This window comes from Leguminivora glycinivorella, chromosome 5, assembly GCF_023078275.1.
Source record: "Leguminivora glycinivorella isolate SPB_JAAS2020 chromosome 5, LegGlyc_1.1, whole genome shotgun sequence".
NCBI lineage: Eukaryota > Metazoa > Arthropoda > Insecta > Lepidoptera > Tortricidae > Leguminivora > Leguminivora glycinivorella.
The window spans coordinates 17,875,286-17,898,914 of record NC_062975.1 but is presented as its reverse complement, the minus strand read 5'-3'; the positions used below and the strand labels follow the sequence as shown (position 1 = coordinate 17,898,914).

The following is a 23,629-nucleotide window of genomic DNA, read 5'->3' as shown; positions in this document are numbered from 1 at the left end:
CTCCTGGGGGCGCGTCTTACGTCCTTCCTATACAAAATGTACTGAGGAGACGTTTTTTGAATTACGTCCGTTGCGCGCCGCAAGACATGCGTCTCATGAGTGGGGACGCTGCCTAGGATCTTGTAGAAATCATTTTATAAAATAGTAGATGCATGACTTTGACACCGCATAAGAAAGAAACCAACGTGCCAAATTCGGAATCTCTAGAATCAGTGGTTTCGGCTGTGCGTTGATGTCAGTCAGTGAGTTTCTTCTTTATTTATTACTAGCTTTTGCCCGCGGCTTCACACGTGTTAGAAAGAAACAAAAAGTAGCCTATGTCCTATGTCACTCCATCCCTTCAACTATCTCCACTTAAAAAATCACGTCAATTCGTCGCTCCGTTTTGCCGTGAAAGACGGACAAACAAACAGACACACACTTTCCCATTTATAATACATATTAGTATGGATATAGAATCTAGAAGACGATTAGACGACGATTTTTTGATTATGTTTTTTATTTCCGCTACCCAAAGGTTGTCTGGTAGAGATCGCTCTTTAGCGAAAAAAAAACAATCATACATTTTATACAATATATTTTGTGAATAATGGAACGATAATGCTGTTAATACGTTTAATTGTTCTGCGGAGGCTTGGACCACTCCACGTTGAGGATGAGATGATCGTATCCGTGGCCGTTGAGGGTCTGGATGGCTTTGGCGGCGTCGGCGCGGAACTTGAAGTGCACGTACGCGAAGCCCTTGCAGTGGCCGGTGCTCTGAAAGAGGCATTTTTTTATTAGAACCATTGTATACACTGTGTTTTTTTTGTTTTCCGTTAAATTCGACACGTAGCTAGGTTCATTGTCAGGAACCACCCTGTATATCACTTTTAGTTAAATTCGCAAAAAAATTTTTAACAAAAAATTTATTGCTAGCAATGTACAGCACACACACTTTAGATCAGTCAATGAATGCTCAAAAGGGGGGTCTAGGTGGAATGGCCGAAAGCAGAAAGTTTCACTACGGGATGTTGTTAGGGATAGTCAGGAGACATACATACTAAAAGTCCTCGGACTTTGGACGTGAGCTCGAAGAGGGGGGGGATGAAAAAGGTCCCATTTTTTGGTTTTTTGCTCATATTTCAAAAACTATGCGTCATACGAAATTTTGGTTTACTACACTTTGAAAGCTTATAAAATTCTCTACAACTTTGATCTAGAAACTTTTTTCTATTCTTAACCATTATCTAGGTATGAGCTCCTAAAAACTGTTAATTTTTTAAAAATCGTCCCCCCCCCACTTTTTACTTCATAAATTGCTCCATATCTTGAAAAATATTTATCTTAGACAAAAGTTTTCTTATAAAATCTTGTAGGTCATTCAAATACCTTTCATAATATGTGTACATATGCTTCTGTGTCATGTACCGTTGAATAATTATACGACTTTAAAACGAAATGAAACAACAAATGTATGTGATAAACGTGTAAAATATGTATTTCATGAACATGATTGTATTACGATTTTACGATGCTGTATAAATGCATTCAAACAATAGGTAACAATACAATTAGCTGTACATAAAGGCCTTCTCACACCCACATCTACCACTACTACCATCTGTGGTGCACCGGCAAAATATTAACTTCAGTATTAGGTATAGTAAAGACTGTATCGTTAAATATGGAGACAACTTTGAGTAGCCGTATTTATTTGCTATTATATTTTTTTCTTATAACAAGACATGGGCTTTAATAAGGCACATAATAAGGTACGCATTTTGTCCTAAAAACTCGACGTAAAGCATGTGGTTTAGACAGCATTGACTTAATCCTCCCGAGTACCGATTACGATTTCGGACAAATGCTACTAGAAAATTCACAAAGTGCGTACAAGACGACACAATTGCGAAAAAAAATTGTACAGTGCGAACCTCAACGACACATGATCCACAAAGCAGAATATCTAGACATAGTCTAGCCACTGTTATTTTTAAAAAATAAAGTTCATGATCTGTGTATGGCGGCCATTTAGAGAATGTGGCATGGCGCTTACGCTAACTCCGACTTTGATGTCGAAATTAACTATCATACACTGTTTATATCGATCTGGTTTAGGCACTGTTCAAACACCATGAATGTCTATTAGATATTGGCCTATGCCTAATTTTTTTATCTATTTCTCTCATCCTGCTTGTATCAAAAATTTACGGCAATCCGGAACGTTGCTCAAAAATGCGTTTTTTTTAATTATATAAATTCACCGCATTTATTCTGCAAGTACCCAATTGAACAACCATGAAGAGGACTCTTAAAAAACATATTTTGGCAGCATATTAACCTTTGTTTGTCGAAATCGTACAAAGAGTCTTTGAGATATTCTCAAATTAAGCCAGATTAGGGGTTGTCCAAAATGTATTTGCTAGACCTTAATGAAAGTACCATAAAGTCCCTAAAATAAAAAAAATAGCAGACCTTCTTATGTCAAATAGTACTTAGCAATACCTTCAGATCATACTCTCGGACCATAATAATACAAAATTATGCACATGTCAACATTTAGACGAGGTTTGTATTGTCCCTATAATTAACGATACAGTCCTTACCCGTGCGAAGCCGGGGCGGGTCGCTAGTATATAATAATTGGCTGTTTGTTACTAGGGTTATATTGTTTATTCTGAATTGTAAGCTGTTGGTTCTCCAAATAATAAATAAATAATAAAAAGTCATTGGTATATTAGCGAGGGAGGTAAAAAAGTGTGGAATACTGATACAACTAACTAACTTAGTTTCGGAGGTAAAAATTACTAATAACAGCTTAAGTTACAATTATGTCCTAACTCTTAAAAGTTTTCTACTACTATTCTACTTTAAATCAAATTTTAACGTAAAAAAAGGTTTTTATACGTACTTGACGAATACTGGACCAAGTGCGCTAAAATACTCGTATACTGGATCAAGTACTCTTATATCATGAACTGTTATAAATTGGAAATTCTCATGAATGCAGGAATAACCTCATTTATTTAGTTAAAACAAATCCGAATTTTTATGTTATTACGTAAACAAATATGTTAGTTATGTTACTTTGTACCTTTGAACGGCTCTCCTGTAAAATCATGACTTTGCACTTGCCTCAGTATCCTTAGGAGGTATCGATATAACTTGCACGTGTTTTATTTACTCGCTGCCTCTTTGGGCGGGACGGTACTAATCGGTATTCATTGTTTGTTTGAAATGTTGTTGGTCTCACACCTTACTACTGTCAACACTGCAATTCTCTATTATAACCTTGTGTGTTACTGTGTTTGTTGTCCCAAATAAATTAAACAAATTGAAACTGTTTCTTCCATGTCGTCTGGATCAGATGTGACAACTGTACGTATCTTAGACAATATCATCAGTGTCTTCCTGTATCCTGGGGGTGTCGTTGACTTTCGATCCGGAGGTCGCGGGTTCGAACCCGGCTCGTACCAATGACTTTTTTCTGAACTTAAGTGCGAAATGTCATTTGATATTTACCAGTCGCTTTTCGGTGAAGGAAAACATCGTGAGGAAACCGGACTAATTACAATAAGTCCTAGTTAACCTTCGGGTTGGAAAGTCAGATGGCGGTCGCTTTCGTAAAACTAGTGCCTACGCCAAATCTTTGGATTAGTTGTCAAAGTGGACCCCAGGCTCCCATGAGCGATGGCACGGAACGAAAGCAACTTACTGATTCCTGTGCAAAAAAAAGTACCAGCTGCTCCGGAAGAAATACTGAAGTTAATATTTTGCCGGTGCAACACAGATGGTAGTAGTGGTAGATGTGGGTGTGAGAAGGCCTTTATGTACAGCTAATTGTATTGTTACCTGTTGTGTGAATGCATTTATACAGCATCGTAAAATCATAATACAATCATGTTCATGAAATACATATTTTACACGTTTATCACATACATTTGTTGTTACATTTCGTTTTAAAGTCGTATAATTATTCAACGGTACATGACACCGAAGCATATGTACACATATTATGAAAGTTATTTGAATGATCTACAAGATTTTATAAGAAAACTTTTGTCTAAGATAAATATTTTTCAAGATATGGAGCAATTTATGAAGTAAAAAGTGGGGGGACGACGATTTTTAAAATATTAACAATTTTTAGGAGCTCATACCTAGATAATGGTTAAGAATAGAAAAAAAGTTTCTAGATTAAAGTTGTAGAGAATTATATAAGCTTTCAAAGTGTAGTAAACCAAAATTTTGTATGACGCATAGTTTTTGAAATATGAGCAAAAAACCAAAAAATGGGACCTTCTTCATCCCCCCCTCTTCGAGCTCACGTCCAAAGTCCGAGGACTTTTAGTATGTATGTCTCCTGACTATCCCTAACAACATCCCGTAGTGAAACTTTCTGCTTTCGGCCATTCCATCTAGAATCGTTCGTTGACCAAGCTACTTGTCAAGTGAGGGCAAAGACAGCTCATATCATAACATATTTAAGTATGAGCGATGTGAGTAATGACAATTAAGAAGTGCACGCGATTTCGAAAATATTTTTTTCAGTTAATTTAAATACCTATGATTTGCTGATATGCGTAAACAGTTGCTAAATGACAGTATTATTATTGGTGGCGGTAACACACTGTAGACAGGACAGTTCAAGTAAAGGTTATTATTTTAGAAGAATATCCACATATCCAGGGTTATTGTATCGTATAATTATGTTCTATCGCTTTTATGAATTGTTAAAATTGCCACCAAGTTAGAATGAATTGGTCTTGTATGTGGGAGATGATCATGGCGATTATGTAACGCGCGTCGGTCCGTCACAGCCTAGTCGTATTTTTTTTACATTTGAGACAAGGCTATTAAACTACTTCTACTACTACAAGTACTAAAACTCACCTTTTCTGTAGCAAATTCAATTCCTCCACCATTCTGAAGCCCTTAATCAAATCTGCTTACATCGCAAAGTTGCCGACGTCAGGTCCGCGGATGGCATCCTGGTGCACATCTAGCGTTTTTGCAGAAGCCTTAATTTACTAATATAAGAACTACAACTAACCTTCTCCTTAGCAAGATACAGCTTCTGCACCGGACCAAAGCCCTTAACCAAGTCCTCCTCCACAGCGAATTTGCTGAGGTTAGATATGCGGATCGCGGTCACATCGTCACGGCGGGCGCCTGGTGTTATAGAGAAGATTTTAATAATACTCTGAAGGTGCCAAAACTAACCTTTTCCTTGGCAAGGTACAGCTTCTGCACCGGACCAAAGCCCTTAACCAAGTCCTCCTCCACAGCGAAGTTGCTGAGGTTAGATATGCGGATCGCGGTCACATCGTCACGGCGCGCGCCTGGTGTTATAGAGAAGATTTTAATAATACTCTAAAGGTGCCAAAACTAACCTTTTCCTTAGCAAGGTACAGCTTCTGCACCGGACCAAAGCCCTTAACCAAGTCCTCCTCCACAGCAGTTGCTGAGGTTAGATATGCGGATGGCGGTCACATCGTCACGGCGCGCGCCTGGTGTTATAGAGAAGATTTTAATAATACTCTAAAGGTGCCAAAACTAACCTTTTCCTTAGCAAGGTACAGCTTCTGCACCGGACCAAAGCCCTTAACCAAGTCCTCCTCCACAGCGAAGTTGCTGAGGTTAGATATGCGGATCACGGTCACATCGTCACGGCGCGCGCCTGGTGTTATAGAGAAGATTTTAATAATACTCTAAAGGTGCCAAAACTAACCTTTTCCTTAGCAAGGTACAGCTTCTGCACCGGACCAAAGCCCTTAACCAAGTCCTCCTCCACAGCGAAGTTGCTGAGGTTAGATATGCGGATGGCGGTCACATCGTCACGGCGCGCGCCTGGTGTTATAGAGAAGATTTTAATAATACTCCAAAGGTGCCAAAACTAACCTTTTCCTTGGCAAGATACAGCTTCTGCACCGGGCCGAAGCCTTTGACCAAGTCCTCCAAGTCGGCCTCCACGGCGAAGTTGCTGAGGTTGGAGATGCGGATGGCGGCCACGTCGTCGCGGCGCGCGTCGGGCGGGCCGCGGCCGGGCACGCGCGTGGCGCCCTCGCGCGCGTAGGGCGCCACGTACTTGTTCGTGGTGCCGCCGGTCTTGGTGTCTGGGAAACGATAACAATCTTTACAACCAGGGAACAAATCAAATTATTTTATTGAATATTTTTTTATTTGTTCTTTTTTGTCTAGTGGTAATGACGTTAGCCGTGTAAGCTGAAGACCCGGGTTCGATTCCCGGTTCGGCCACCAGTGGGCCTTGTCGTTTTTTCTTTCGTGTAAATATCTATTTCAATTTATAATAAAAATCTTAGTAAAAACAGTTGTTTTAGTCATAAGCAAAAACTGACGGACATAATCTTGCATACCTATATGGGAAATAAATAAATTAAATTAAAGTACACTTGATAGAATATCAGCACCATTTTCGACGGATGAAAAAATGTTATTTTCATAAACAATTTACAACTCTTAGAACAAAAAGTTATTAAATTATCTTAATATTTTAATTTTTAACCAGCTTTGGACACTTGGAGGCCTTGGTAATTTTTTCTTTGTATGTGACATTTATTTCAGTTTACAATTTACATAAATTATAATAACTGTTGTGCAAATAATGTAAAATAAATACAACCTGCGTCTTTAGATAAAAAAACAGAGAATTCTATTTGTAGTTACCTATACTACATAATGCTTTAAGGAAAATCATGGTATACAGTTCATATAACACAATTTAATCTGTAGTCAACAACAGCAGTAGTCAGTATAGCTAAATGTATTTTTACTTTGTATACACTTTGTATAGCACCAACTCTAACACACCCACCAGCAGCTTTGGCTGCCTCGCCCTAGTATGTATGCCACTTCAAGATCACACTATGGTTGATAGATAGATAGGTAACTTTATTCGTATCCACAACACAACATACAAAGGCTTACAATATAAGAAATGTGAGTACATGCTTAACTAAACAAAGAAAAAAGAAACAAAACTATAAAGAAACTTATGTTGTCGTTGCAAGTTGGCATTACATTGAACCAGGTGACTTCCTGTTGCCAAAACTATAAAGATATGGCAATGCACCTTATGATGTTCAGCAATGATCACTTACCATCAGACGACCTGGCTCTTTGTTTTCGTCCTATCACATTTTTTTTATGTGGTTGAAACTGCCAAAAAAAAAATAACACTCACCTGCAGCTTTGGCCGCCTCTCCAACCTTGCTCTGAGCCATCTGCGTGTTCTTGAAAGGACAACTGAGGGTCCAGTGCTCGCCCTGGCACGTACGGCACTTGAAGATCACACTGCTTGTCGGTGGCTGGAAACATAAATTGATGTGATCAGCAAAAATATACAGACAGCAAAAGGTAATAAGTCCCTCTCGAATATAAATAAGCATGGGTCACAAAACGGACATTGTGTCTGTTTTCGGGTCTATGAAGTGCACAATTTTCTGTAGAGCTCTTGAACCAGGCATATTTCACATTTTTTAAATTGAATTTTATAGTTTATGCTCAAGATAGTCAAGATTTTGCACTCACAATTATATTATGTATTTACAAAATGGTGATTTATAATGATTATAAAGTTTCATTAATAATTTTTAAATATAGCTTCTTGTCATTGTGATGACTGAACTCCTGAGATGGACAGGAAGCCTGAGCTTTCACATATCTGTGAAGCCTTCCTGTCTTCAGCTACCCTTCTGGCCTCCAACTCAATCACTTGAAAATAGTCTTTAACCCCGTACCTTAAGTCCATCAAGTTGTCCATCATCAGGCCGTTGAGCCTCTTCCTTGCTAGTGATGAACTGCATGAACACATCCTCAGCAACGTTGGTGGTAGCTGGGTTAGGTCCAGGCTTATCGTTGGCAGAGTCACCAAATTTGGTCCAAGTCTTGCGTTTGGCAATGCTCTGTAAACGGAATAGTACTGGACTGAAATCTTATTAAAATAATATTAAATCTTATTGGTCACATAACTGTTTCTATATGATTTATTTTCCTCATGCATATAATAAAAATTGTGAGCTGTTTATAGATTACTAGTTTTTGCCCGCGGCTTCGCTCGAGATAGAAGTGACAAAAAGTAGCCTATGTCAGTCTCCATACCTTCAACTGTCTCCACTTAAAAAATCGTTCCGTTTTGCCGTGAAAGACGGACAAACAAACAGACACACACACTTTCCCATTTATAATATTAGTATGGAAATAAAAATTATGTGAGTAATTTTTTTTAGGAACAATTCATGTAACATCATAATATTAACAAAATTATGATAAATGCCATCCTGACGGGACAGTGTAAAAGGGTACAAAATTATCAAAACTCTATGTTATAGAGTGGCAATGCAAGATCAGGATGCTAATGACTTCTACACATCTACAATTTGAAGTAGCTTAATATTAGATAGACCAACACTAGATACAAGAAAAAAATATTACTTTACCTTGGATACAACACGCTTCTCAATTTTATATGTGCGGACAATCTTCACTTTTTTGTTGTCATTATCATATTTGTATTCTGTAACTATCTTCAGTCCATTCTCCACAACTTCTGATGGTGGTGGCAGAGCTCCCTGGTCTATTTCAACCTCATCGGCCCATGATGACTGGATTTCGTCCCTCATCTAACAAAATGAGCAGGTTTAAGTATATCAAAACAACAAAATCATTGTTTAAGCGTTATTAATAAGCAACGTTTTCGATCGATGGAAAAAAATGCTCAGAGCAGTGTAAATTTACCCCTGAAAGTACATTCATGCTGTTTTAGATTGTCGTAATCTTATAGAAGTTATTAGTGTTTGTGACAATGCAACTGCATTATGAATGCTTATTGCATTATATTATACAGTCTTTTGAAACATTTTAACATTCGACTGGATAGCTGAACAACTTGTTTTACATGTATGACTTATTCAAAAGCGGCATAACCTTACCAACTTCGGTTATAAAATTTATGACATTTTGCAGTCACTAGGGACACATCAAATACTTACGATTGGATTTTTGATAAATTTCACAGAATATCAGGAATTATTTCGTAGTTTTAGGGTTAGAATCCACACACAACACATCAGCAACAAAAAGGGTGCATGAAGGAAACGAAATCAGTGACATCGAATGAAATGACCGAATGAAAATTGACATTAAGTGAATGAAATAGGGTTGCCATATGAAGACAATGATTGCGAGAACGTTTAAGACAAGGTTTATCCCGCTTAGTTGAGCAAGTTTAGTTTTTTTATGGGTTGTTGACGTCAACTCCATCTGTTTATACATGTATGTATAGAATAGATATATTTAGTCTATGTTGTAAGCTTCTCTCGAAGGGGTGTTGTGAATATGTGCTTCAAATGATTTAAATAAATCCCTGCGAATTTTGAAAGGAGTTGTGTCTTTTATACTGGTAATTATGCTATTATCATTTGACTATAGGCTCCATTGTGGTTTTCCTGCCATATCAGGGAAATATTGCACGTTTGCACAATCGATACACTAATGACATTTGGAACAAGCAAAGTTATCAGTAAAGTGTCTTACAATACACTTTGCTACTAAGTTTACGTCTCATAATTAAATTAAAAAGGCTCAAGAATCAAGTTAGACCTGCACGTAGAAGTGTTGTGAATAGAATAAACAGCTTACGACGGCTTATAGTGAGAGGTCACGACAATTTTCGCAGTTCAAATCCATGACGAATGAACTTTACATGTTATTTCTAAAAACCTGTTTTGCGCGAGACACTATAGTTTGCATAGAAACTGTATGTATAATTTGAATGTCGCGAGCGACTTTTGTATCCAAACCGTACTGAAACATTAGTTGTTGTTTATTACTATGATAATATTATTACCATGTGTCACCTATTCAAATGTTAACACGGGTTAATGGCACAGATGGTTAGTGAATCCCAAATATTTCAGTGTTGGTTTTCTTACAGGTTCTGAAGCTGAAGTCAAAATGCTGCGCTTCCTCAGCCGGAGAGGCCGCTCATCGAGCCAGAACAGAAACAAACAAGGTCAGAAAACTCCTACAAATAAAAACTTGATACAATGTAAAGTAATGTTACTAGATGATACTGACTTGTCTATTAACTTGTCCAAGAAAGCCAGTGCTGTTGATCTCTATGAACAAGTATTTTACTCACTTGACCTGATTGAAAAAGACTACTTTGGTCTTCAGTTTACGGACACAAACAATGTAAAGCATTGGCTGGATCCCACGAAAACCATAAAGAAACAAGTTAAAATTGGTCCACCGTACACTTTAAGACTTAAGGTTAAGTTTTATTCATCAGAACCAAACAATTTAAGAGAGGAACTCACTAGGTATCAGTTCTTTTTACAATTGAAGAAGGATATCCTGGAGAGTAAACTAGAATGCCCTCACTCTACGGCTGTAGAGTTAGCAGCTCTTGCTCTGCAATCAGAGCTTGGAGACTTTGATGAAGCACTGCACACTCCTGCCACTGTCTCCGAATTCAGGTTTGTACCCAACCAAACAGAAGAAATGGAGATTGAAATATTGGAAGAGTATAAAAAATGTAAAGGACTGACCCCGGCACAAGCTGAAGTCAATTATCTGAACAAAGCCAAGTGGCTAGAAATGTATGGTGTTGACATGCATATCGTTCTTGGTAAAGATGGATGTGAATACCACCTTGGTCTCACCCCAACTGGAATTCTTGTCTTTGAAGGTCCTCAAAAAATTGGTTTATTTTTCTGGCCAAAAATAAGTAAACTTGATTTCAAGAAAAAAAAGCTCACCCTAGTTGTAGTTGAGGATGATGACCAAGGTCGTGAACAGGAGCATACTTTCGTTTTTAGGCTCCACAATGAAAAAGCTTGCAAACACCTTTGGAAGTGTGCAGTCGAGCACCACACATTCTTCCGCTTGCGGGCACCAGTTAAAGGTCCATCAGCTCGACAGAACTTCTTTAGAATGGGATCGCGATTCCAGTATTCTGGAAAGACAGAGTATCAAACAACTCAGCAGAATCGCGCACGTCGCACTGTTCAGTTTGAGAGACGGCCTAGTCAGAGGTTTGCTCGAAGGCAAAGTCATGTTCTCCGGGAAAGAGAAAAACAGACTACTCCAAAAGCAGAGGCTTCAGTTTCCAATGAAGGAACAGATGAAGTACCTAGTGTATCCACTGAACTAGCAAGCTTGCTTCCTGACTCTAGCCAGAGTACACTCTCTAGGAAGAATAGTGCTAAGTCACAGAAGTCTTCTATTCTTGACACAGAAATGAAACTAGCAGAAGTTGGAGAGCCATCAACTAAGAATCTCATGGATGAAGAACCACCAAAAGAAATCTTACTCTCCAAAGAAGATTCTATTAGCAACAAAGTCTTGTTTAAGGTTGAAAAACCTGTGGTGGAGGAAAAGAAGAATAATCTTACCCAACTGGTTGTCAATAAACCAACTTGCAACTGTTCTCCGTCCACACCTGTATCCGACTCTAATCCTCTTAATGATCTCCTAATGAGTTTGGTTAAAGAGAAGTTGAATAATGATGATTCTAAAAATGAAGTTAAGAGAGATCAATTAGACTCGGCAGGTGACAAGGAGTTTAACAACCAAGCCAAGTGTTATTTGACATCTACAAAAGCTTTGCCACCAGGACAACTTAAATGCAATAATATATTGAAAGCTCGTGAGAATGAAGTCAAAATTATAAATGAAACAACAAACATTAACTTATCTGTGCAGCCATCACCATCACCTAAGATCTTGAATGAGCCTCTTGCACAGCCTTCTAACCAGAACAATTCTCAGTATGTTTCTATTGTTGTGGTGGAGCCCCCCCAGTCTCAAGCTAAGGTTGCTTCTCCAAAACCAGCTTCGAGGAAAGAGGAAGTCATTCCTAAGGTTCAACCAATATCTTCATTATCTCCTTGGCTTGTGACATCAGAGCCTAGTTCACCATCTGGGATCGGTGAAAAGGAAATCACTATTATACATCGTAAGTCTGTGATCACTACACAGTTATAGTTACATTTTTACTAGTACTTTTAGTATAAAGATAGTAAATATATATAATTTCCTTCGGAATCTGCTGATTTCAGTATTTTAAAGTATTTGTTGTTAAGGAGAGTATTATTATTGTGCCTTAGAAATATGAAATAACAATTTTGGTCAAATATGTACTTACGACAAGCCCCCTATTTAAATAGTTATATTATGTTAAAATGCCTTATTTAACTGGTACCTTTTTGGTATAAAGATAATCATTTCGCTTTTTAAGTTTCGAAGGAAACCCAAAGCGAGACTGAAGTAGTAAATATTGTATTGAATTGTTTAATTCGGATCTACAATGACTTATTAAAAATGCAGTTAATCAAGACTGAAAGAGTTTTAAAATGATGACAAACATTCCATAGCTCTTTAATATTGTGATATGAAATTTTACCGTCCTATTGATACATGTTTGTTCTTATAAATATAATTTGTTTGTATTATTAACAATAATAATTTAGTACAAGTGAATGACAGTATTAACAAAATGTAAACAATGATTTTGTAAAATCAGGGGTGCCATAATTTTCTCACCTCTTGCAATTTAACTATGATTAATGAAATTTATACTAATTTTATTATAATAATTTGAAATTTTCATATGATTAATATTAATGCAATGAACTTTTTAAGTGAAATACGATAATATAACATAATGAAATTAATGAATATTTGTAATTTTGTATGCATTATGATTTGTAAAAAAGATTTTTGGATAATTGGGATTTTGATTGAAATCCCAAACCACTGAAATATGTACTTAAATACGTTATTAAATAACTTGTAATAATTTCGTGAATAATACTGCTGCCTTATAGAATATACAGTAACTTTTACCTGGCTGATTCATCGTTATTTGACCCAATATGTGTCAACATTCAACAACTATAGTGAAAATAAATAAGAAGTGTCTCATTGCTCTAGAGCCTAACTTGCAATATATAAAATGGTATTAAAATATTTTTACCACTTGCAAATACCATTTTTATGAGATTACTAAAATGTACACCTTATTTATTTTATTTTTTTCCATTAGATAAGATAAGATACGATAGATTAAGTTTACAGTCGTATCGTGGTCCTAAATTTGTCAGCTGAACGAGATGGCTCTTTACAGTGCAATATGTTTTGTGGTTAGCAAATTGGAGGTCTTTAGTTCTTCTTCCAAGCAAGTAATGTCAATTAAAGTGTAGTTAACATATGCGGCGACGTCTATATAATATGTTGCTTCAGTTGCTTGCTTGAAAGGGATGTTATTATTGTGTTTTTGTTGTGCTTTGGTTCTTACTGTTATGCTGTGTAACATATTTGAATTAAATTAAATAAATAAATAATAAATTGTTATGACCCTTACATGTTTCGTATATAAGTGTCTCTGTATTTAAAGTGTATGTTCTCTAGGGCGGCAGAATACGGGTGCTGTGTTTTTTTTTATCAGATATATCTATATGTCGATAGGTTATTACAAATTAATAGTGCCAATTATTATTGGTATTTTTTGTATCAAGGTGCTTGGGAACAATTTATTGACTATTATTATTTTAAGTTAAGCAATTTTCAATAAGACTAAGTATAATCGAATATTTTAAAATGTAATAAAATACTCTATCCCTTTCTTAATATAAATGTACTTAACTATTATTTTAGTGTTACTTAATATGTATCTGAGTATACCTACTTATTGTTTTAAATCAATGACATTTTACTTATTAATTGTTAAAAGTATAAGATAAATAATTATGTACCTTATGTTTTACATGCTGGACATAAATATATTATGCTTCATTCTTTAAAACGCATTTTTACTTTTCTACATATGCCTACAAATTATTATACATTTTGGGCGTGATAAAAGAAAAATGAAATTCACAAATAGACCCAAAAACTTTCCCAAACTTTTGTTGAAATCTTTTTAGGGAAACTCGTTCCATCTAACTCGATGCATTGTCATCGGAATAACGAAATCGAGTGTGGTTATTTTATTACAAACCTACAAACCTTTTACATAAAAACTGCAACTAAAAAAATTACAAGTTATCAAACGTCAATGTCATTAAAGTATTTTGGATCGCTTTGATCACAAATAAACAAGTCTTGAGCTTCTCATAATGAGTAAATCGCGGGAACTAATCTCCTCAAGTTCGTCTTCGGAGTTAGACAACCAGTTCTCATATAAGCGTTATTTCATCAACAACTTGGATTCGTACCATGGCGAGCGAATCTTGGAACTCATGTCGAAAATTCTGGAAAGGAATGCGGAGCAAACGAGAGTGCCTTCCGCGGTTTTGGTTGCCGAGGATGCTGAGCCTTCACCGCCGCCACCGCCAGAAATGCCGTATGAAATTATCGGTAAGTAGGTAAAACCCTCAAGCACGGAGTTAGGCACAAGTGTCCCTATGGCAATTAGAAATGTAAAAAAAATTTGCACGTGGTAATTCGGACCTGCCCGCAAATAAAACGTGTCTAACGGATTATCTGAAAAATAAATATCGTACTCTGTTCGCCACAGAACCACATTTTTTAGTGTTGCCGTTGCCTTCTCTCTATTTATATAATACCTATAAGTTTAGGGTATCCTATCCATTTGGAGAGGGGTAGCCTAAAAGGCGCAACCACGGCTCCCACTCATTCAGATCAGAGGGTCTGTTTTCTTCTATACCTACGCGACATCTTCTTGGATGATGTTCATTCGTTGTCATTTTTAACCCCCGACGCAAAAACCACGGGGTGTTATAAGTTTGACGTGTTTGTCTGTCTGTCTGTCTGTTTGTTTGTGTGTGTGTCTGTCTGTGGCATCGTAGCCCCCGAACGGATGAACCGATTTAGATTTAGTTTTTAGTTTGAAAGCTGAATTAGTCTGTTTTGAAAATGTCCACTATGTCGCGGTCGGGGTTGCATCCAAAATTTTAATTTTGTGGTTATACATATTACCGATTTAATTCCCCAGGTACCGTTAGTGACCCGAAGATAAAATCACTAGACAACGTAGCACGGATCGTTTCCAAAGACCAAGTGTTACCAGACATGCTGACTTGTGGCACCGTCGTGTTGGACATCAGCTATGATCGGGACGAATTGAGAATTGCCTTGGATTACTTGAAGCGTAAGGTTTAACTTCAGCTGTTGACTTTGTTTTAAAGCATAAATATTACCTGTAGGTACTTCAACACAGAGTTATCCTTTTAACCGTTTAGAATTTTTCATTTAGCGTGCTTGTGTCGCCGATAAATACGTCATTGACTCTTATTAATAGAATCCCGTTCACTTTCCTAACTGTTAAATCTGCTATGCTATAAGTAGGTAAATTAAATACACCTAGATATACCTCTATAATAGAAGATACAAAGTTATTAGGGATTGACGGTTTGCAGTATTGAAAGATTTACTGGGGCACCACGGACCACCGACGGTTGCCTCAGAGCCGGGTGACGAAGTAGGGGCTGGCGACTCCGCGAAGCGATACTTGATCCTCATCTCCACTGTTATGACTTGGGCTGCCACCAAACCTTTGGACCCGGTAAGTTCCACACTCCCGCCAGTGTCGGGCAAAGGCCCGAGAGCCATATCCGGCCCATGAACTCCACCGATCCTGCATAATTTTATATGGCCTGCACTGTAGTAAAAATGCATTTTTGGTGTAAATCTAGCCCTCTTACCTTTAAATTTTGGCCCCCAATGAAAAAAGTGTGCCTACCACTGGCCACTGGTCTATACAGAACAGCACGGGAAGCATGGTCGCGCGATAGACGATAAAATAGCAGGCCGTCCCGGATATCGCACTATTTGTAAGTGCGGTAGGGACGGCCTGATATTTTATCGTCTATCGCGCGACCATGCTTCCCGTGCAGATGGTCGATACCTATAATACCTATTACGCTGTCGGTAGTGTGAGTTAAGTGGTACCTATTTGTCGCGAGTATTTTCTATTTACGTTTACGTATTTATAAACTATGATTGTCCGAGTGTCAATGTAGCATTTTGTCTTCGACGCCTGTTGTTCTTCACGTACAATAGGATGGTATACCTACTATCTACCTCAAAAGTTGAAAGAAGTCATTGTAATGTTTTTATTGTGTTTTATTGTAGCTGTAGTTCCTTTGACACAAATATCCATTTTGTTAAAGAAAGCTTTTAACCGAACGATTATTTGCTACCAAATTTAAGTAAATTCGTCCATTTTAAGGGCGTCGGAAACATTGTTTCCTTTTTTTGCGATTTCCGGTCTATTGTGTCGTGCTGCATTTTTATTACCTTTTACACAGGAATATGAATACTTGGTACTGAACGGGCCAAGTTCCTGTTCATTCATTCATTGAAAGGTTGGATTTTGTGAACAAGTGCTAGTTTTGCGTTCTGCGCGATTTGTATGTGTTGTGATTAATTGTGTATTTTGCAGCTCGCTTTTTATAAGACGCAACGTAACGAATAATTTCATAAAACAATCATGCTTAAAGCTTATTAAATAAACTCTCACGCAGGATAACCCAGATATGCCGTTTATCGAAGCAGATTTTCGCAAAAGAAAGCCGCATCTCAACTACAAAATGCACTACGACGCCGAAAACGAAGTGATCGGTATTGCGAGAAAGTATCGAACACAAATCGGGTAAGTCATTATAATTATTGCCGTGATGCAATATGCTTGGGTCAACAAAAAATCTTAAGTGTATATCTGCTATGCTAAGTTTGTTCGACTCAATGTAACCAGTATAAGAATGATCCCTGACGCCGCGTAGTTGTCACAAATCTCAGGGTCACAAGTACGCTGGTTATTGGAACAAAAGTGGGGCTTTTGAGTGTAATGCCGGTCTATTGTTCTATGAGTATTGACGCGTGGATACTACGACCGTGACTCACTTATGGTCTTATCTAAGCGTTACGTTCCGACGTCAACGTATGGTTTACCTCGGTACCTATTAAAACAAAATGTATTAGTAAGTTTTCATTAACATAATGAAGCAATTAGGTACTTATGTTTACGTTCAACTAATTCTGTTTGTCAGAGAAGCTTTGCGTACGCTGATGTCGATGACTAACCTAATGCTATATATACAGCTTATTTAAACCTCTCACATTCGCTACAAAAACCTATTCATAGGTCTAAAAAATGTATTGATAAAGTTTCTAGCCACTATTTTGTACCGTCGCTGCTGTCCAAAAGTTTCTAATATTACGATATGCCCACACATTATCGAAAAACCTACGTTCCTCTTTTCAAAACCTTATTATAGCTCACCCATACCCATGAGTACCCATGTAGGTGGGAAGGTGGGTTCAAAAAGAAACTTCTTGATTAGCGAACGCTGTCGCCCACGAGTTATAGATTCTCTATTTATTATGAATGTAGTTAAAAAAGACTTTAGCGAGTATTCAATATGTCACCATTGTAGTGCCACAGTGGTGTGTGCGGGCATGACGTACGGCGGCCGCGAAGACGTGCTATACTACTGGTTCCAGAAGGCTTGGGAATGTGAACCCCTGCTGCCGATTCTTGGAAGAGGCGGGAACTTTGTGCCACTTCTCAACGTCCTGGATTTGGCGCAGTAAGTACCTGATATGTGCTTCTCGAGAACACGGAAACGCTGACACAACATACTTAAAAGGGTGTTTGCATTTTGTAACAGAAGCTATTCATAGTAGAGTGCCTGAAAATCATTGCGTTCCGTGGCTTCTGACACCATGAAAATTGAGAAAAACTTTACACAATACACGGTTCAGAAGCGAACATGGTTAGTACAGACTACAGACTCATCGCAAAAATAAATGTCCTTGGATTTGTACCCAGGACCATCGTCTTCACAAAGCGGTAAAGATACATTTTCGTTAGTTTCGATTTCACGGTAACTGTGTGCGTAGCGTAGCCGATGCACAAACGCTCACGATGATATCTCTTTCGTAGATATCTATCTCTATCGCTCTTGCGTATTGGCGCGACAGAGCCAGACTACATGTCTGCGGCGTTTCGTTTCGGCATTCGGCTACGGAGTCTGTTATACTGAATCGCGGTGTTTGTCGTTTCAGAATCGTCTACAATTTGGTCACGGACTTTCCAAAGAAGTTATTTATACTGGCCGTTGAACAAAATCCGACAAAGCAAAGAGAGGTTACGTATTGTTTGAACCGATATACGAGTACAACAGTTATTCCTATGACTATTAGAGTCGTTTTAGTTACAGTCAATCTGTGTAAGAATGTCCTATAATATATATAAAAAAAAATTCTAACAGTGTTTTTATTGATTTTTCTTCAGATAATAAAACCTCTTGGTCGCTGCGCTGGGACGGGAATGTTCAAATGTATTCCACAAGAGGATGCCTTCTTGATTCCGGAAATCGATGTAGGTACTTTTTACGTTTTCTATCAATCATTGTCATCATTATTTTACTTCTCCAGTTGCCCACTGTTGGTATACATATTCCTCTCTTTGTGTTCGCCTCTTGCCTCGGTCTTCAGTCTCATCCGGGAGTGTCCTGCGATTTTACACGTGATATCCCCCAACGTGCCTACGGACGCCAGGTGCTTCGTTCAATCTTTCAACATATTCGTCCATCAGTCATCACCCGTCTAGCAATGTCCCGCCCAATTCCAATTAAGCTAGGTAATGACGTCACTCAATTCTCGGGCCTTGACGCGGCGTGGGATCCCGATCTTCTGATTCTTCACTCGATCTTGAAGTTTAATGCCACATGGCTCGCAAACCATGGGGTTTTTCAAATCATCATCAATATGGTTAAAAAATTTATTTCTTATTCCTTCAACACCAACTACATATGAAACGAATTCGCACGTTCGTAGCAAATCTACTCTTAAATCTACCTCATCTATGTCATCGACTCATCATACAATTATTTCTTAGGTTCTTTTTTTTCACAGCAAAGGATTTTTGACCTTATGACACTGAATCTGAGTATGGAACCGGGCTTTATCGTGGAGACCATGGCTCTACAGTGGACCACTGAGCTCACGTTTGCCGAATATGCACCGATTCTTATGAAAGAGTTCAAGAGACTTCGAGGACTTAAGCCGTTTAAAGTGAGATGTCGGTTTGTTAAATATTTTTCTAGTTGAAAGTGATCGAAAATCACTGTTCCAATAGAAAAATCGTTAGAATCAAAGGAGACCTTGCAATGCTGTTTTACTAAGCAGATCTGACGACGAAGGAACTGACGATCCTTAGGGAGATCAGCATTTTATGTTCAGCGTATGTTATGGTTGTGGTGTTTAATATAACATAGTAAATTAATATTTCCAGATCATCGTTTACGGTCCTCCTATAGTTGGAAAAACGGCTCTGGCAAAGCAGATCTGTGAGAATTACGGCCTTGTTTATATATCCCCTGAAACTGCCGCTAAAGATGTCATGGAGGATTTGGTAAATATTTTAAGTAGTAACAAAATTTAATGAAATCAAGAATGAAGTATTCTATAATGTGATACTTCAAAGATTGTGTTCTCCTGTGTCCTAAGTGTTAAGATGAAAAGTCATACTTCACATGGCGACCCTGCCAGTGCGGGCTTTCCTGTCAAAAGTCTTGTGAGGGAAAAAGGTATTGATAAATGCAATTTGTAGTAACCAAAAAGATAAATAAAATGAATTAAGAGGTATATTTGGTAAAAGGCTCGTCGTGTTGCCCACTGGGAAGAGGGTGAAACATCTGCATTGCCGCAACCATCCGCTGAAGAGGAAGTGGCCCAAGGCATGGACGATGAAGATGACAACGCTGCCGAGGATGAGGAGGCGCGTGAGGCGGCGAAGCAAGCGTTGGCTGTAATGCAGGCGGGGATAGCGATCAGCGAGGAAGAAATTATGGGGTAAGTACATTATAGAACACCTTCTGGTATGAAGTGAGGGTAAATAAATCAATGTACTGTCTTTACCCCTTGAAGATGAGGAAGACAACGCTGCTGAAGATAAATATGTGCACGAGGCAGCGAGGTAAGCTAGGTGGGTGGCTATTATATAGGTGTCTACTGTCTAGTATGCAGGTAAGACTTGCGTCCAGCGAGGAAGAAATTATAGGGTAAGTACTTTACTGGACACCTTTTGTTAAATTTAGGATAAGTAGATTAATGCTGATGAAGGATGAATAGCGTGGAAGACAAAGCTGCTGAAGATAAATATGCGAACGAGGTAAGCGAGGTATATTTGTGTCGTTTAACTTCAAACTTGGGTAAATCCATTCTGCTATAAGGTTGATTATCATTGAGGTCATATTATATTTTTTATACATTCAATCTTAAAACAGAATGGATTTACCCAAGTTTGAAGCTAAGCGACAGATTTATCTGTGGACTGTGATGGAGCGGATTGCAGTCAGAGAGGAAGAAATTATGGGGTACGCGTTACAAGGTTATACATATATTTAGGTCTTCTCTCGTGTCTAATTTTCCCTAAACAGTGAATGCCTAGAAAGCTAGACAGCGCCATATGGCTAGACACCATCGCTAGCGATCCAGTGGTTGTAGAGTAAAATGTCACTTAAGACAGTGAAATTTTCCACTAACTCTCTTAATATTGAACGACGTATATCTTTTATCCCAGATACATGCGAAAAAGGCTGCTCTGCCGAGAAGCTCTCGAATAGAGGTTGGGTGTTGGACGGGTTTCCAAATACCATACCGCAGTGCACCGCGCGTGAGAACGTTATTCACTGATATTATTATTTAGTTACTAGTAATTTTAGTAGATCCAAAATCATTATCCTAGTGAATAATTTACTCAGTTCCACAAATATCAGTATCAGTAGGAGTTCTATAATATCTCATCTCATATTATAATTATCTATTCCATATTTGTTTTGTAATTCCTATGACATGTTTATCCCTACTTTGTTAATAATATTGATGTATAATTGTATAGGCTCGATCATATTGTAACATTTTATAATAAGTCTCTTTATATGTAAGTTTTCTGTGATAAGGTGAAACTCTATTACTATTAGTAGCGAGCCAAGCCAATATATAGTGCATGTACACCTGTACAGGTAGAATCTTGGAGATTCGATTATAAAATATTGTACCAAATATTGTTCATTCATGCAATCATTCATAGGTATCAATTTTAATTGTATACTTATGGTCAGCAAAAACTAAATAATTATTATCATCGCAGTATTCGACAGAGGAGAAGAGCAAGATTCTGACGCAGAAGAGGAAAATGAAGAAGACAAGTTTGACGAAGACGCTGAATTGTACAGCAATGTTTTGAAGAAAATGCTACCTGGTGCGTACAAGAATCTGAATAAACTTGTATGTGGTATGTGGTACAGTGTAGGTTACTGAAACTGAGGTGCTGATACTGCTGATGCATTTCAAGTATTGACCGGTTTCAATTGTAGTTTTAGTCAAGCCAAAATTATAGTACGCAGCACCTACTTTAAAATATAGAAGGGCACCACTGATTTCCGTACTTTCAAATCGTTCTCTAGCGTTTTATTTCCTTACAGACATCGTAGTAAACCTCGAAGCTACAGACGATTTTATCTGCGACAAAGCAATGAAGCTACCCGAGGGTGATTCCCGTTTAGACGAAGAAGTAGTCCTAAATCGTCTTTACGAGTTCCGAGCCAATGATGCCCGGGATGTCACTCCACTTAATTTCTTTGATGAACTGGATATACACCCTCTCATAGTGCCTGTGAAGGATCATTCGGATTATGCTATGAAGGGACCATATGCAGCAGTCGCTTTGCGGATGGGACGACCTTGCAGATATTCGAAGTTACTCGGTAAGATATAAAAGTGCTTATACAAGATTGACAGAAGAATAGTAGATAGTAGGTACTAACATGGTACTAGCTTTAGTTGAAAAGTTTGCTGAATCTACTTTTGAATATTCGATGTTCTGCTAAAGTGAATTCTCAAAACAAAGTTCAAAATATTATTGGGAATATATTTCTTCTGCCTGATAAAGTTCAAGCAACATTTTCCCTATGTTAGCTATGATCGAGGCCGCTGAGAAGAAAGCAAAAGAAGATAAAGCCAAACAGAAACACGAAGAAGCCAAGGCGCTCAAAGAACTCGAGGAAAAGATGAGAAAAGATCGCGAAGACAAAATGGAATACTGGGTGAGTATTTAATGTTATCATTGTCTTATTATTGAGTTAAGAGCTGTGTTTAGGTATCCTACTACGGGAAAGGATCTAAAATTTGAGCGTCTATATAATTTTCTGTATCTACTTCAGACGTTGAACTTACAATCATTTCTGTGGCAATAAAGAAATTTCAATTTCAATCCTATCGACTGCGCCATGTAATGTTTTAAATATTTCTTGGCGTTGACTAGGATTCAATTATTTGAAATACTTTTACACATGAGAGATCAAACATGGCCAACGTTTCAGTAAATCCGATATAGCTAACCCTAATCACAGTATAGTAAAGAGTACTATCGTACAGTATGGCCACTACCGCTCCCCGCTGAATGTGCCGCCCACCCCCTCTCAGTTACCTCACAGTTCATGTCAAAAACGCGAACAGTCGACCTGTCATATCACACTCACACAAGCATACGCGTTCAACACCTTAGAATGGCTTCTTTCATATATTTGATGCCAGTGACCGAGACATATTACATTTCTGTCAACACCTCTACCAATCAAACGCTGCTCGCTATCACTGTCAGTTCCATGTGTATTTCGTAATTATTAACAGCCTCTGTTATATTTTGGTTTCATTATGCTAACTCTACAATACTATTCTCAGTGTCTATGGTACCTAATGGCTACAACAGGGTACCCTACTACGTGTAACATTTTCAGTCTGAACTATACGCCGCGATGCGAGACGAGGAAGAACAAGCGTTAGCGGCGGCCGGCGAGCCAATGCGCAACTATCTAGTACACCACATCTTCCCTACACTCACTCCAGCTTTGCTCGAAGTAGCCAGACTGCGACCTGCTGATCCTATCGACTTTCTGGTAAATGTTTATTGTATGACCCCTATGGTCAAGTTCGTAGAGAACAATTGCAGGCACTCCAGCGTTCAAGGCACACTTATTATTTATCAACCTGCCGTTATCAACTTTAGAGTGATAGTTAAACTCAGGGACTCTGAATCGATACTTCAGCTTTCTTCCAATTGAGCCACCAAGACCTTATACCTAGTCAGCGAATCTTCCACTATCAATATTGTCAAATTTTATGATGAAATTAAAATCATACTGTTCGAGGACAATTTATTAAGGGTTTGTAAACTCCTTTTCACGTTAAATTTTGTTTGTTGAAAGTTCAACATCAGTATCTGTTCTTTCACTGATTGATTCTTATTATTTATAGGCCGAACATCTATTCAAGAAAAATCCAACCGGCAAAATGCTAGAGCCAGGCTATAACCTTCAAGCCGAGAAGATCTTAGGCAAGATCAAGATCTTAGACGATGCTTTGCAAGACCTGGATGTAAAGATTGAACCATTAGCCCCTCCAGAAGCAGAGTTGCCTTCGCCTCCATCGCCTCCTAAACCTAAACCTATGAGTGCTCTGTAAATAAGACAAAAGGGGCCATCCATAAAATACGTTACCTACGCCTACTTCCATTCACAGATACATTGACGACTGACGGAACTCTTCGAAACCGTTTGAATAGTTAGTTGTGTGAGCTTGTCCATTAGTCATT

At 38.1% G+C, this 23,629-nt stretch overlaps 3 protein-coding genes across 3 annotated transcripts; 2 read left to right on the top strand and 1 right to left on the bottom strand.

The window, feature by feature from the left end:
• Positions 1–560: 560 nt before the first annotated feature.
• On the bottom strand, positions 561–9,137 carry LOC125226136 (eukaryotic translation initiation factor 3 subunit G). The gene is made up of 6 exons (XM_048130024.1): positions 8,994–9,137; positions 8,442–8,624; positions 7,743–7,907; positions 7,187–7,310; positions 5,884–6,098; positions 561–759 (listed from the first exon to the last, which is right to left on the bottom strand). Exons 2-6 carry the CDS (start codon positions 8,622–8,624, stop codon positions 616–618), a joined length of 831 nt encoding a protein of 276 aa, XP_047985981.1. The 5' UTR covers positions 8,994–9,137; the 3' UTR covers positions 561–615.
• Positions 9,138–9,295: 158 nt separating this feature from the next.
• Positions 9,296–13,794, top strand: LOC125226134 (band 4.1-like protein 5). Its single transcript, XM_048130020.1, has 2 exons — positions 9,296–9,403; positions 9,938–13,794. The coding sequence occupies exon 2, from the start codon at positions 9,958–9,960 to the stop codon at positions 11,989–11,991; it is 2,034 nt and encodes a 677-aa protein (XP_047985977.1). The 5' UTR covers positions 9,296–9,403; positions 9,938–9,957; the 3' UTR covers positions 11,992–13,794.
• A 166-nt stretch (positions 13,795–13,960) lies between these two features.
• LOC125226133 (adenylate kinase 7-like) lies at positions 13,961–23,518 on the top strand. The gene is given in 17 exon segments (XM_048130019.1): positions 13,961–14,364; positions 14,963–15,118; positions 15,387–15,532; positions 16,494–16,621; positions 17,406–17,558; positions 18,037–18,118; positions 18,266–18,352; positions 18,889–19,047; positions 19,268–19,387; positions 19,634–19,827; positions 20,558–20,591; positions 20,593–20,650; positions 21,128–21,238; positions 21,462–21,743; positions 21,955–22,082; positions 22,776–22,934; positions 23,293–23,518. Coding segments are annotated over 17 exon segments (2,445 nt in total). The 5' UTR covers positions 13,961–14,123; the 3' UTR covers positions 23,500–23,518.
• Positions 23,519–23,629: the final 111 nt, after the last annotated feature.